Here is a 15,997-nt window from a genome sequence, read left to right as displayed (position 1 = left end):
TCTTCCAGCACCTCACCTGTGACTATCGATGATACAAATATCTCAGCAAGAGGCCCAGCAATCACTTCTCTAGCTTCCTACAGAGTTCTCGGGTACACCTGACCAGGTCCTGGGGATTTATCCATCTCTGCCCATTTCAAGACATCCAGCACTTCTTCCTCTGTAATCTGGACATTTTGCAAGATATCACCATCTATTTCCCTACATTCTACATCTTCCATATTCTTTTGCACAGTAAATACTGATTGTAAAATACTCATTTAGTATCTACCCCACTTTCTGCCGCTCCACACAAAAGCCGCCTTGCTGATCTTTGAGGGGCCCTATTCTCTCCCTAGCTCATAGAATTAAGTTAGTCATTGCGAAGAGGGTCTCCTATCAGTTTCAGCAAGAGTGGATAATATAATCACAATCAGCTTTAAGATAATTCAATTCTTACCACATTCATCAAGAAATGGTTTAATGTACAGGATACAAAATGGAACATCCCAACTTTAGTACCAAAACTGTGCTTGGGAATGAGCTACATCATTAGCCAAGCTACAACATTGGCATCTGTCCCATAACATGGAAAATTTTAACAGTAAACAGCCAAACTCATCAATTACAATGTCATCATTCTCCACTCAGTGATGAAAAGTGATATCAAAAGTACTGTCAAACAGCACCTACTTAGCAGTCTGTGCACTGATGTATAGCTTGAGTACTACCAGGGCAACCTGGCTCCAGGTCCCATTTCAGGGCCAAACACAGAGCACTTTAGCATAGTGCCCTACCACCACCCACCTACAGCTGCTTTAATGACTCCCCCTCCTGTAAAAAGGTTAGAAGTGGGACTTTTCAAATCTGATACCAAAGTCTATGCTCACGTGCAACAAGACATCAATAACATGCAAGTTGATGCTACATGGCCAATAATATTCATGGCACACAGTTGGTAGACAATGGCCATTGCAAACAATGAAAGAGTCTAACCATTGCCCCAAGACATTTAATGACATTAGCAGCACTGAATCCCCAGTAGCAGGAACATTTCTCTTTAACTTCCACACCCAAGTCACAAACCATCCTGATTTGGAAATACATCACCATTATTTCACTGTCACTCAGGCAAAATCCAAGAACTACTTTCCTGACAGCATTGCGGATCCATCCACATGGACTGCAGAGGCTCAAGACAGTAGCACACCACTAATAAATATAGTGACTTGCCAAACATAACTCAAATCACAGTAATCAGGATTTAAAATGGCAAATGAGGTAGCTGGTTTGTGCACAGTAAAGAGATCTCTCAAATACCAAAAAATACAAGTAACTAAGTGTCTAATTTGATTATGGACCAAATGAATGTTGACCAAGGCACAGATCACCGAACTCCTACTCAGCAAGTTTGACATCATTTAGTTGGCCTCGGGATTTCAAAATTCTGTGCAAAATATTTTCCATTCTGAGGAAGAGTCACGCAACCCGAAGCGCTAACCCGGACTTCTCTGCATAGATGCTGCCAGATCTGCCGAGCTTTTCCAGCAATTTCTGTTTCTGATTTACAGCATCCACAATTTCTTACCTTGGTGGAACTGGTCCACATAGGATCTCACAACAATTTTTCAACACACCATCATGGCTGTACGGATTATGAATTCCATTTTTCCCTGACCAAGAACCTTTAATCTGTGAAAGACAAATTGAAACATTTTTGAATTATATTTTCAAATACTAAACATTCACCTCCAGCTGCAGGAGTCATAGATACAATTTAACCAATATGAATGCTTAGACAAGATATGCAGCATTCAGTACAACAGCACTGACTATTTCATGTTAAAGACAGTAGTTTCCCCAGTATTAGTTCCAGCTCCACTCCATCCATCACATAACATTGATCACTGCTTCAATGAAGTATCACCAAATAAACTAAAACCAACCAATAATAGTAACCCAAATGAAAAGTAGGACTTGGCTTGCATTTTAAAAGTCAAAACTGTGCTTGAACTTACTGAATACAAGGTTTAACTGCTCATATTTTGACAATGATCACATTTCCCATTTGTGTTATTAGCTATTGCTTAGTACAGGACTGGAGTAATGCCGAAAAAGAAGGGCTGCTGTCGAAGCTTTATGCCTTACACAGTTGTCAGTCCAGAATTGCACAAATGCCACATCTCAAAAGGGATGTACTGCGTGAAAAAAAGACTGCGCTGATTAGTTGGCAAGAGGGATCTGATTGGGGAAGGTTTTGCCACATATGTTACTTATTGTCAAGCTGTTCTCTGGCTCTTTAATCAACATTTTTAAAGCAAAAAAACCCAAGCATAAATGCAAGCCTTACAGCTAAAGGAATCAACATTCACCAAAAGTCTTAAAAGGTAATAGACTAGAAGGAAAGTAGCAATGATTATATTGTTTTGTAGAATTACCTTGTAAGTAAAAGCAGCTATTTTGACTTCAATATAATCAGTACAAATCTTTCTTTTAAAATCTATTTGTGAAAGGATATTTTTACATCAATTTGTTATACTCCACTTGAAACAGTCTTAATATTAATGACAAGATGTGCTTGTGTACAACACAAACCTAATATTTTGCAGTGTACTGCTAGCCTCTACAGGACTAAATCGGAGGGCAATAGATTAAAAGATTTCTGTCTGTTCATCCAACAGCAGTTCTTGGAATTCAAAACAATTCACTGAGCATGATTGGTGGGGAAACCACCCTTTGAATAAGAGGAGCTTTCAGAAATGAAAGCATTGTTCAGATGTTACCAATATAAATAAGTGGAAGCATTATTGTATTTATAAAAACAGTGCAAAAAATTCAGTTACCGCAATCAAGTTGAGATAATAAATCACTGTAATGTTGCTAGCCATAACCATTGCTGGCAATGTTAAACTTTTGGAATAAAAGCAGCTACACACATTATTCATCTAAAAATTTGTAATGATTAAAAAAAATATTACTTTGATTGATTAATAATAATTACATCCCCATAGCCTAATAATTCCCCTGTTGCATACACATTACTTACATCTTCATTGGTGGTCTGGTTGAGTGCAATAAGATAGGTGTGAAATCCAGACAGACCAATCACAGACCATAATGTGAAGAAGCAGATCACCACTTCTAGTACCGTAATGAAAGAGTTAAAGAATGCCCAAGAGTAAATACATTTCCATGCAGTCATAACATGTATTTCTATTTCCACAGTAAATTCTGAAGATTTCAAATAATGCACTAACATCGTCACTATTATTTGGGTAAGCAGCACTGCCATAATGCAGCATTTTGACTCAATAGTCACAGCAACTCTTAATATCAAAGTAGTAACATGAGGAAATTCTTAATTACTGTGTAATAAGAACACTTGCATTTTAAATTGCACAAATTAAAGTACTCAAGAATAGCCAAATTTACTCCTCAAATTCAGAGGCTCTGACTTGCATCTGAGCAGACAAACAAGAGACCCACACCCCAACTTCAAGTATTACAGAAGTACTTGAGGTTTTCACAGAAGGATAATGTTCCACTTTACTATCAATGCTACATCCCCACATGGCTATCCTTTCTAAATTAAGCACAATACAATATTCTTTGACTACTGGTTAAGTTTATAAATTTGTGCTCTCTTTGTACACACTATTCCAGGATTTTAAAATAAATCATTTCAATACATCTAGCACAGCCACATGAAATCCTTTATAGATACCAAAAGCTTACATTTTTACACAATGGAGGTCCTTTCTCTAGAAAACAGTAGACTACCATGAAAAAAGGTTTTATTTTTATTTACTAAAAGTCAGTCTCTTCCGTGCAAGCTTGTTAGAGTATATTCCTCGCAGAAACAAATGCTCAAACCACAGCTAATTATTTACATGCAATGAAAGACTTAATTTTTATAGCACGTTATCATTTGCTGTAATGTTTTAGTGGTTCACATAATAGGCCAAACAAGGCAAGGGTTTACATGATGAACAGCAGGATCAAAGGGACTTTGGTGTGTATGTATATTAGTCCCTTAAGGTATCAAGGCAAGTGCATCAAGTGGTTAAGGCATTTATGTTTTACTTGCTTTTCGCCAAAGCAGAGAGAGTTTTAAGAGAAGGGAGGTTATGCTGGAGGTTATGAAAAAAAAAGTTGATTCGGCCAAAGCTAGAGTATTTTGGGCAGTTCTGGAAGCCACATTGTGGGTTGGATATGATAGCACTGGAGATTTACCAAGATGTTGCCTGGGCTGGAGGAGTTCAGTTAAGAGATTAAACTGATTGGGGTTGTTTTCCTCAGAGCAATGGAAACTGAAAGGGGACGTGATTGAGGTGTATAAAATTATGAGGAGCGTAGATATCGTAGACACGAAGAAACTTAAAATAGAACAGAATCGCAATTTATTCTCACTTGCATTGATGAATGTGTAAAGTCGCCATAATTTGTTGCCATTTTATTTACAGAAATTATAAGAAATAATTGATACAAAGTTCATCTTTTGTTCCCTCCACCACAAGTTGGGTTAATGGAGTGGCTATAAGACACCACAAAGGCCATCCCAGAGGCTGCCAAAGCAAGGATTTCCAGACTGGACCCACCACGCTTCCACCACTGAAGCAGTTCCTCAAGCTATTGCAACTTCAGTTGCTGCCTGAAGCCACAAAGCCATGAAGAACAAACTGGAATCACATGCTGCTGCTGGTACAGCCATTGCTGAAAGCACCATGCCGCTGGCAGGAGGAATGGACTAGACCCACCAACGGTGAAGCCTTCGATAAAGCTGCGACCACTACGGCCATGAGGAACGAGCATCCAGATCCATTATATTGCCGTAGCCGCAGACCCGGACAATCACCTTCTTCCACTGCAGCCGCAGAAAAAAGTGAATTTTGATAGAAAAAGACAAAAAAAAAGAACAAAGCGTCCAGACAGAGGAACACTGAACCTGAACACTGCTGCAGCCATCTTGAAAACTTTTCCCTATCAATGATCAGGGGCATGGATTTAAGCTAAGGGATCCAAGTTTTAGAGGCAATATAAAAGAACTAAAATAGGGAAGTAAAAGAACAAGAAGGGGTCATGAAATGATGTTGGCAAGTAGGGTTAAAGAGAATCCCAAGGCATTCTTTACATACATTAAAAACAAGAGGAGAACTTGGGAAGAAGGTAGGACCACTCAATGATAAAAGGAGGAAACTTGTGCTTGGAGGCAAAGGATGTGGGCAAGATCCTAAATAAGTGCTTTGTGTCAGTTTCCCTCAGGAGAAGGTAATGGAGGATAGTAAGATTTGTATAGAGCATGCTAATATGCTGGGCATTTTAAGATCAACAAAGTGGTGGTGTTGGTGTCCTGAAGAGCATTAAGGTGATTAAATCCCCAGGGCCTGATGGTATCTACCCCAGGTTATTGAGGGAGGCAGGAGGGGACATTGCTGGGACCTTGGCCAAGATCTTTGTATCCTCATTAGCCACTGAAGAGGCCCCGGAAGATTGGCAAGTAGTTAACGTTTTTCCTCTGTTCAAGAAGGGAAATAGGGATAATCCAGAAACTAAAGACTGATGAGTCTCACATCGGCGGTTAGAAAGCTATTGGAAAGAATTTGTAGCGATAGGATTTACATACATTTGGAAACGCATGGTTTTAGTGTGGGGCAGATCATGCCTTACTAACTTGATCGAATTTTTTAAGGGGGTGACAAAGGTGATTGATGACAGCAAAGCAATGGATGTTGTCTATATGGATTTTAGTAAGGCTTTCAACAAGGTCCTTCCTGGTAGGCTCACCCAGAAGATTAAAATGAATGGGATCCTCGGTGACATCAACATGTGGATTCAGAATTGGTTTGCAATAGAAGGTGGAAGATAGTGGTTGAAGGGTGTTTTTCAGGCTGGAGGTCTGGGAGTCGTAGTGTTTGCAGAGATGTGTACTGGGACCTCTGCTCTTTGTGATTATATACAAATGACTTGGATGAAAACATAGGTGGTTGGGTTAGTAAGTTTGCAGACAATACAAAGATTAGTGGAGTTATGAATAGTATAGAAGGTTGCCAAAGGATACAGTGAGATATGGATCAGTTACAAATATGGGCAGAGTTTAATCTGGCTAAGTGTGGGGTGTTGCAGTTTGGGACATCAAATGTTAAGGAAAAGTATATGATTAATGGCAAAATCCTGATCCTGATGTACAGAGGAATCTTGGTTCAAGTCCATATATCCATGAAAGTGGCCACATAAGTAGATAGAGTGATAAAGGAGGTGTATGGCACGCTTGCCTTTATTGGTCAGGGAATTGAGTACAAGAGTCAGGATGCCATGTCATAGCTTTAAAAAAAAACTTTGGTTAGGCCACATTTAGGAGTACTGCATTCAGCTCTATTTGCCACACTACAGAAAGGATGTGGAGGCTTTGGAGAGGGGGCAGAAGAGGTTTACCAGGATGCTGCCTGGGAGTAGAGAGTATGAGCTATAAGGAGAGCCTAGAAAACTCAGGTTGTTTTCTCTGGAATGGCAGAAGCTGAGGGGACACTTGATAGAAATCTATAAAATTAGGAGATGCATAGAGTTAGGGTTGACAGTCACAATCTTCTCCCCCCCCCCAAAGAGTTGAAATATCTAATACATGCAGTTAAGGTGGGGGTGCGGTGGAAGTTCATAGATGTGAGGAGCACTTCTGTTTTTAATGAGAAAAAAAAAGAGAGTGGTAGGAGTCTGGAATGCATTGCCAGGGGTAGTGGTCAAGGCAAATGTGGTAGTGGCTTTTAAGAGACTTAACATGGATCCACAAGGAATGGAAGGATATGGACCAAAGGCTGGCAGAAGGAATTAGTTTAATTTCCATCATGTTCAGTACAACATAGTGGGTCAAATAGTCCATTCCGGTGCTGCACAGTTTTATGTGCTATATTCTAAAGAAAAATATTTTTTAACTAGAGGGTGGTGGGAATCTGGAACTCACTATCTATAAGGATAGCAGAGGCAGAAACCCTCATTACATTTATAAATGCACTTGCAATGCCAAGACAGACAAGCTATGGGACAAGTGCTAAAAGTGAGAATAGAAAGTTTAGCGGATCATTTTTGACTGGCACAGATGTGATAGGCCGAAGGGCCTTTTTCTGTGCTGTAGATCTCTAGGATCTCAAATCTCTAATTTGCAGTGACATCAAATTAGTAAATCAATCGAAGGCAATAATCTTGCAGTGTAACGCATTTAGTGTAGAGAATCCCAAATCCCTTCACAAAAATGTTAACACTGAGCCAAGGGAGAGTTACAGTCAGATAACAAAAAAAAACTGTATGGAGGGTTTTCAAAAAGAGATGATAAAAAGGTGAATAGGGAAAACTGGAATCACTTCTGAAGAGAAAGGCATCCAGGAAAACGAGACCGTGAACTAATAAGTAACTATAATGGACAGCTGTGTTTATGAAATGCTCAGATTAAGAAACAGGAGTTACAAGGAGAGACCATAGAAACAGCAAAAGTTTTAACTAAGAGAGAGGATTTTCTCATCCAAAGAAAGAAACTCTCTGGAGAGGTTTGAAAGGTACTGACTGTGACCAGTGAACTCAAAGATTAAGTTTGTATGCTTCAGGCAAGAAACCTAGAAGTGGTTTTTCTTTGAGCTAAGCTTGCAACTTGACTATTCTACCATAGCATTTATTGTTTCTCCAATTGGAAAGCACAAAGCTCATTTCTTCTTGCATGTGGTGTTCAATCGTTAGAAAAGTAAAAGTGATACTAGTGAAGTAGCTGAAAGTTTATGGTTCAAGCAAAATAGCCTGAAAATCAGAGGCTATAAATAACCATAAGTAATTATAGTGTATAAATATTTAGTCTAAGCAACTTTACTGCTGCTTTGCATGCACCATAACCTGTCATAAGTCTGTTACTGGCAAATCAGCAAATCACAATGTCTTGGATTTTTTTGTACAATGTCTCCAAATGAAGATTTGGAATGTGAGCTTGTTATCAGCAGTCATTCTTAACCTCTAGTGATTGGAAAATTGATCTGTAATGGATTCTATAATCTACCCAAGATTGTAATTAACACAACCAACATTACAAATCAGTTTTCTGGTTGTTCTCCTCACTGCAAGATCCTACAAGCAGCAGTGGGAAAATTGTGTATGGTACCTCCTAATGTTTTAATTGTGATACTGCTGCAACATATTTTGTTGGTTACAAAGCAAAGTGGGGATGTCCTACATTCATAAAAATCTATTTAATAAAATTTTGAAAATTCAGAAAGAAAGTACGAAACAACAAATGTCAGTGTACATAATGATCATACACTTTACAGTGAAATCCTAACCTTAAACTTGGAGTGAGGATGAAAATGCAGTTTAGAATTACTAATATCTAATGCTGGGGTGCACTGGGATACCTCCCACAAGGTGACCTCTAGAGCAGGGTGTTGAATTAATGAAAAGAGATGACCACTGGAAGGGTCAACTAAACTGCAAATTCAGCTGAATACATTTGGAAAAAAGCTTGATGAAACATGGTATCTGATTATTTCCTTAAGCAGCAGAATAATAATCCCATTTCTATATAATTTAAGTCATTCACTACTCATCATACAAGGTCAATGTTAAAGATTCATATAGCTATATAATCAGTATGTATATAATATCATGGTCTTCACTGGGAGCATCCCAAACTAAATGTCCAAAATAAAAAAGGTACAACGGAAAAATTCTCAGAGTAATTTGTAGAATTAGCATCCTAAATCACTCAAATCTATGCAACCTCTGTTCATCATCAATGCACACATTACACCATTTCAGCATCCAAATGCTTTTTCTTTTAAAGAAGAAAAGCTGATCTATGAAACTACAAAATAAAAGCGATGCATGCTGTATGTTATCATGCAATGCAACCTTCGAATTCCTATAAACCATAACAGATTTACACAATATTTATTCAATATCAGACAAATGCACGTTTTTAATTCCATCAAAAAGGATATGTTCCTGGTGTGTCCTTCAGGGTGTTTAAAAAGCCATTGTCCACGGATCCTGTTTAAAAAATAAATGAAAAACAAATTTTGAATAGACAGGATTGAAAAAGGAAAACAATGGCTTCTACCTCACAGAAGGTAGTGATTGTGGGGGCCACGGCAGAATTGTAAAGAGGCATTAAAATAACAGACATATAGGGCATCCCTTCAGAAATTGACAAATTAAGACAACAGATATAAAAATTTGTACAACTTAAAAAAATGAAAGAACAATTTCCTCCATTCTGTAAATAATGTCATGGCAAAAGGTTTGTAGGATTAGCAGTGAAAACATAAAACCATTTTCAAAACCTGGTCACTGGCACAATTAAACTTAAAAGTCTGCAGAAAAGCAGCACAGCAGAGGCGAGAAAGAAGGATTTGTGTGCTCCCAAAATGCACAGTGACCAGGAATATCACTAATGGGTCAGGAGAGGTACTTGTTTTAAGCTTCTGGTATAAACCATATTTCGATCAGCACTTGATCATAATTTTAAACAATTGATTCAATAATGACAATTTTTATTTTGACTGATTTTTCTAATCATAAAAAAAACTCACTTTTAAACTCAAGTGGGACTACATGTATAGTTTATTGATTCACACTGTTGGAAAGTCTGGGAAAAATGAGATAACCAGTCTGATCAAACTGCTTATTTGATCAACTTACATTTGACAGATATCTTACATTTACTATTACAAATACTAATGGTGACAAAAAATAAATATTAGAAATATGTAGAAGTTTGCCTTTGAATTTTGAGTTAGCTAGTTTCAGACACAAAAACAAAAATGAACTTGTAAGTATTTCTTTAGCCTAGGTGGCTTCTTTTGTTACTTTGGCAGCCTTAATGTAATTACTTTAACATTTTACAACCTAACAGGATGACCCATTTTTCATGGTCAGTTGGAAATTTGCACAATTGGAGTTTGTTTTTAAACTTAAAAGAAACACTCAGCTCGGATGAAGAGATTTTTGTTTCATGCCAGAAAACTTGCTTTCATGGCATGATAAGTTTCAATTATTGCCAAACTCTCTCTGGCAACAAACTTTCAAACTACCTCATCTCTGAAGCTGGGTGTGCAATTTCCTAGATGACCACTCCTGGCACCTTTTGGCATTTGTCACCTCTACCAGTTAAGTGGGACTGGGTGAGAGCTGTTGGAGATCATTTACTGCACCAATCCTCCATTATCCTTGCTTTGCCTGTGGCCTATCTGAAGGTTGGAGAGAGAGGATATCCCAACATTAACTATCTAGAGGAGAGATTATAGCACTCAGATAAAGCTTGATAAGCAGTATAACTACATTTTTTTTAGATAAGATTACTTACAGTGTGGAAACAGGCCCTCCATCCAACAAGTCCACACCAACCATCCGAAGAGCAACCAACCCTGACCCATTCTCCTACATTTACCCCTTCGCCTAACACTACGGGCAATTTAGCATGGTCAATTCACCTAACCTGCACATTTTTGGACTGTAGGACGAAACCGGAGCACCCAGAGGAAACCCACGCAGACACGGGGAGAATGTGCAAACTCCACATACAGTTGCCTGAGGCAGGAATTGAACCCAGGTCTCTGACGCTGTGAGGCAGCAGTGCTAACTACTATGCCACCATGCCGCCCACAAATGGTCAGGCATAATTACTCAAATCTTCAGGAGATGGTACAGATATCTCTGCTCCTTCCATAAAAGTAAGATAAACTCCTAGTCTTCAGCCCTAGATTGTGAGACATCAGTAGAAAGGGTAAAACCAATGTAACATTAATTTTAACCCTTTCAGTACCATTCCTCCACCTGTTAGGAGGCAAGTTCTTCATTATTCTGTAAACACATTTCTAAAAAACCAGAAAAAAGGACAAATTTCACAAAACACAGTACATAAACACGTTATAACTGAAAACAGATTGATATTTAGAAAAGATCTGAATCCTGGAGTTTTTAAATACCGCAACACAATCCATATTGGAAGATGGAGCAATTTTTTTGTTTTAAAAGAACATTGAGTTTTGTTTCATTTAAATATTGTTGAATGGCTCAGCTACTTTGATGGAATTTATCACAGATTTCAAAACGTGAGCAAGTCAAATATGGATTAGATTAGACTAGATTCCCTAGAGTGTGGAAACAGGCCCTTTGGCCGAGCCAGTCCACATCGACCCTCCAAAGAGTAACCCGCCCAGACCCATTTCCCACTGACAAATGCATCTAACACGATGGGCAATTTAGCACAGCCAATTCACCTGACCTGCACATCTTTGGACTGTGGGAGGAAACCGGAGAACCCAGAGGAAACCCACGCAGACACAGGAAGAATGTGCAAACTCCACACAAACAGTCGCCTAAGGCTGGAATCGAATCAGTGTCCCTGGTGCTGTGAGGCAGCAGTGCTAACAACTGAGCCACCGTGACTAACTTAAGTTCTGGAGTGGAGATGGAAGCTCTTTATATATATTTTTTCAACTTAGTTAGAGAATCAACCAGACAGGAATAAGCCTCAATGAAGAGCTATGCATTTGTAAGAATGCAAACAACATGCCAGGTTTTTGAGAGCTCTTTAAATGCCTTTCATGTCAGTATAATGATAGAAGGGACAATGCATTGCATGCCCACTCTAGAGCTGGAGCTTTTTTTCATTCGTTCAGGAGATGTGGATGTCACTGGCTGGACCAGCATTGCTCAGCCCTAATTACTCCAAGGCAGGTAGTGGTGAGCCACCTTTCTTGAACTGCTGCAGTTCAAGAACATTTTGTTCCTTTCTCTGAAAACAATTTTAGAAGTGTGGAGTCTTGATCCTTCAGAATTTGATTGTGCATTTTTTTTTTAAATTACCTGCCATTTTTGTTGCCCTCCTCTTTCTCACTTTATTGTACATTGATTAAATATCCTAATCTAATCTTGGTTTTGTTTCGGGCCTAATGATTAGAAGTAGATGATATGCCAACATTGACCAAAGAAAGAGTGACTGTTCTTAGAAAACAAGGTAGTTTGTTGCATGACCGCCAGTGCAATTACAACTTTGGTCAGGCATAATTACAGAGGCAAACATGACATGAGAAGTCATTGGTGGATAGGATCAAGGAAAATCCTAAGGCTTTTTATAGTATATCAGGAATAGAAGAATGACTAGAGTAAGATTAGGGCCAATCAAGAATAGCAGTGGGAAGTTCTGCATGGAGTCAGAGAAGATAGGGGAAGCACTAAATGAATATTTTTCGTAAGTATTCACACTAGAAAAAGACAATATTGTTGAGAAAAATACTGAGATACAGGCTACTAGACTAGATGGGATTGAGGTTCACAAGGAGGTGGTGTTAGAAATTCTGAAAAGTTTGAAAATAGATGAGTCTCCTGGGCCAGATGGGATTTATCCTAAGTTTCTCTAAGAAGCCAGGGAGGGGATTGACGAGACTTCGGCTTTGATCTTTATGTCATCATTGTTTACAGGAATAGTGGCAGAAGAGTGGAGGATAGCAAATGTTGTTCACTTGTTCAAGGGGAGTAGAGACAACCCTGGTAACTATAGACCCAGTGAGCCTTACTTCAGTTGTGGCAAAGTAAAGGAAAGGTTTATAAGAGATAGGATTTATCATCATCTAGAAAGGAACAAGTTGATTAGGGATAGTCAACATGGTTTTGTGAAGGGTAGGTGATGCCGCACAAACCTTATTGAATTCTTTGAGAAGGTGACCAAACAGGTGGATGAGGGTAAAGCGGTTGATGCGGTGTATATGGATTTCAGTAAGGTGTTTGATAAGGTTCCCCACAGTAGGCTATTGCACAAGCTACGGAGGCAGGGAATTGAGGGCGATTTAGTAGTTTGGATCAGAAATTGGCCAGCTGAAAGAAGACAGAAAGTAGTGGTTGATGGAAATGTTCATCCTGGGTTCAGTTACTAGTGGGGTACCGCAAGGATCGGTTTTAGGGCCACTGCTGTTTGTCATTTTTACAGTGACCTGGATGAGGGCATAGAAGGATGGGTTAGTAAATTTGTGGATGACACTAATGTCGGTAAAGTTGTGGATAGTGCCGAAGGATGTTGTAGGTTACAGAGGGACATAGATAAGCTGCAGAGCTGGGATGAGAGGTCACAAATGAAGTTTAATGCTGAAAAGTGTGAGGTGATTCACTTTGGAAGGAACAGGAATGTAAAGTACCGGGCTGATGTTAAGATTCTTGGTAGTGTTGATGAGCAGAGAGATCTCGGTGTCCATGTACATAGATCCTTGAAAGTTGCCACCTACGTTGATAGGGTTGTTAAGAAGCCATATGGTGTGTTGGCTTTTATTGGTATAAGGATTGAGTTTCAGAACCACGAGATCATGCTGCAGCTGTACAAAACTCTGGTGTGGCCGCACTTGAAGTAGAACGTTCAGTTCTGGTCACCGCATCATAGGAAGGATGTGGAAGCATTGAAAAGGGTTCAGAGGTCTTATGAGGAAAGGCTGAGGAATGCAAGGCTGTTTTCGTTAGAGAGAAGAAGGTTGAGAGGTGACTTATTTGAGACATACAAGATAATCAGAGGGTTAGATAGGGTGGACAGTGGGAGCCTATTTCCTCGGATCATGATGGCTAGCATGAGGGGACATAGCTTTAAATTGAGAGGTGACAGATATAGGACTGATGTCAGAGGTAGTTTCTTTATTCAGTAGCAGGTGCATGGAACACACTGTCTGTAACAGTACTACTCTCGCCAACTTTAAGGGCATTTAAATGGTCATTGGAAAGACATATGAATGAGAATGGAATAGTGTAAGTTAGATGGGCTTCAGATTGGTTTCACGGGTCGGCACAACATTGAGGGCCGGAGGGCCTGTACTGTGCTGTAATATTCTATGTTCTAAACATTAATACTTAATCCTGATCGAGATTGGCTAAATCTGATCGAATGACAAAATACTCATTACTTAATCTGCCTATGCTGTAGGTTCCAGAGGGTGCAAAACAGGAAATCGGCTTTACTAACAATGAATAGGCATTCAAAAGGCCATCATAGGTCTGTTGACATCTGCAAGGATAATGAATAATAACCACAATTCCTTTGCCGCCAGGGTGCAAAATCCAGGCCACTGCATTTATCATTTCAGTAATATTGGCGTTCTTAGTCACAAGTTGAAAGGTACGTTTAGGTCTGAATGGCACAATGCTTTGTTCTTATATTCTGTGAAGCCATAACAATATCAGGTAGCTCAACAAGTTGCTGTTGCTTTAAATCCCATATTGGTTACAAAGAAAGCTCAGCATTAACATTAATCCTGACTACTGGAACACTAGATCTAATGTGAAAAGACTACCACTTCAGCAATTTCAATTGATAGGAATATGGTCCTTTCCCTTTCAAGTGATCTCATAATAGTCTTGCGTTTCTTGAAATGCCAAATAAACAGCCATAATAATACAGCCAGGGCCTATATTTCCCCACTCACATCCCTAACCTCAGCTTTCCTCCACAGCCTGGCACCCTTTCGTTGCACTCCTCTGCCAGTGGTCTCCATTGCTGTTCTCACCCCTGCTTCCTTCAAACTTGCTGACTGCTACCATTCATGTCACCACTCCAATCGCAAACTGTTTCTCTCCAGTTTGTTGCCTCATTGTGTTTTCTGCAGAACCAGTTTGTGATTGCAGCAGTGGTTCTTCATTTTTTTTCATCTTCCTGACAGGGCCAATGTTTCTCTGGTCCCAAGAGTAGAATTTCCAGGACAATTTGGGAATTCTGGGAGGCAGACCATATGACGCAACCCCAACGGGTTTCCAATGAGTTCCAATCATCTAAAAACCAACTCTGCAGTCTCTGCCCACAGATCTGGCAGGCCAATTGTGCACTTCCAGACTCCTTTTCTGATCTGATCAGGACAAAAAGAGGAGAAATGTAGAACAGACAACCTTGTTTTAAATGCACAATCATAGAATCATAGAGATGTATATCATGAAAACAGCCCCTTCAGTCCAACTCATCCACACCAACCAAATATTCTCCATTCATCTAGTCCCATTTGGCCCATATTCCTCATAATCTTTCTTAATCCTATATCTATGCCAATGTCTTTTAAATGCTGTAATTGTACCCAACTCCACCAATTCCTCTGACAGTTCATTCCATACATGCACCATGTGTTCTATAAGGTCACCCCCCAGCTTGTGATGCTCCAGGGAAAACAGCCCCAGCCTATTCAGCCTCTCCCTGTTGCTGAAACCCTCAACCCTGGCAACATCCTTGTAAATCTTTTCTGAACCCTTTCAAGTTTCACAACATCTTTCCTAAAGCAGGGAGGCCAGAATTGGATGCAGTATTCCAAATGGAAACAGATGTGAGCCTCTACTTGGGAGCTGGCAGCTCTTTGCTGGTCAGGTTTAAATTTGGAGGAGAACAGAAGTAAAAACTAATTCTTGATTTGTTGAAAATTAGTTCATCACATGTCCACACATTAAAAAAGGACTATTGCAAAACAAACTACTCCACAGCTTGGAACATCTCCAAGCAAAACAAAATTTTGGTACTCCTACATTTTCAGAATTAATGAGTTGTTATAAAGCAGAAGACTATTTAAACCATTGTCCTGTGAAAACTTTCTAAGTGAGCATCTCACCTAATACCATTCAACTTTCTCCCTGCAACTCTCTACATGTTTCCTTTTCAAATAACCACCTAATGCCCCTTTGACGGTCTCAATTTAATCTGCCACTAGCATACCCGCTGCCAGTACATTCCAGATAGTAAACATTCACCGTGCCCGAATCTTCTTCTTCTCATCACTATTTCATCTTTGGAAATTTAAAGTCACTTGCAAAACCGCCGATTGGGATTGTACGCTAAGGTGCAGGTTCCATTGTCTCAATGCATCCCTACCAGTAGAACTTACACCCAGGAAGGAAAAACCCCTAAGTCTAAGGATTCTGAAACAAAGTTAAAAAGTGAATATATAAATTAGGTGTTTCATCCCATGACCAAAGGTTAAATATAAATGTACAAGTTTTGTAGATGCAGATTGAGATAGTGAAAAGGAGAAGGAAA

The 15,997-nt window shown here is 39.4% G+C and overlaps 1 protein-coding gene across 1 annotated transcript in view; it reads right to left on the bottom strand.

Annotated features, from left to right (window-relative positions):
• Window positions 1-15,997, bottom strand: part of zdhhc9 (zinc finger DHHC-type palmitoyltransferase 9) — an 84,038-nt gene that overhangs the window by 2,904 nt on the left and 65,137 nt on the right. Inside the window, exons 5-8 of the mRNA XM_043705296.1 lie at window positions 8,949-8,997; window positions 3,026-3,128; window positions 1,568-1,671; window positions 976-1,069 (exon numbers count right to left, since the gene is read on the bottom strand). Coding sequence (XP_043561231.1) covers window positions 976-1,069; window positions 1,568-1,671; window positions 3,026-3,128; window positions 8,949-8,997 — 350 coding nt within the window. The remainder of the gene's footprint in view (window positions 1-975; window positions 1,070-1,567; window positions 1,672-3,025; window positions 3,129-8,948; window positions 8,998-15,997) is intronic.

The sequence above is a fragment of the Chiloscyllium plagiosum genome, chromosome 15 (genome assembly GCF_004010195.1).
Source record: "Chiloscyllium plagiosum isolate BGI_BamShark_2017 chromosome 15, ASM401019v2, whole genome shotgun sequence".
NCBI lineage: Eukaryota > Metazoa > Chordata > Chondrichthyes > Orectolobiformes > Hemiscylliidae > Chiloscyllium > Chiloscyllium plagiosum.
Note: the sequence above shows the minus strand (reverse complement) of the source record. Positions and strands in the feature narration are given on the sequence as shown.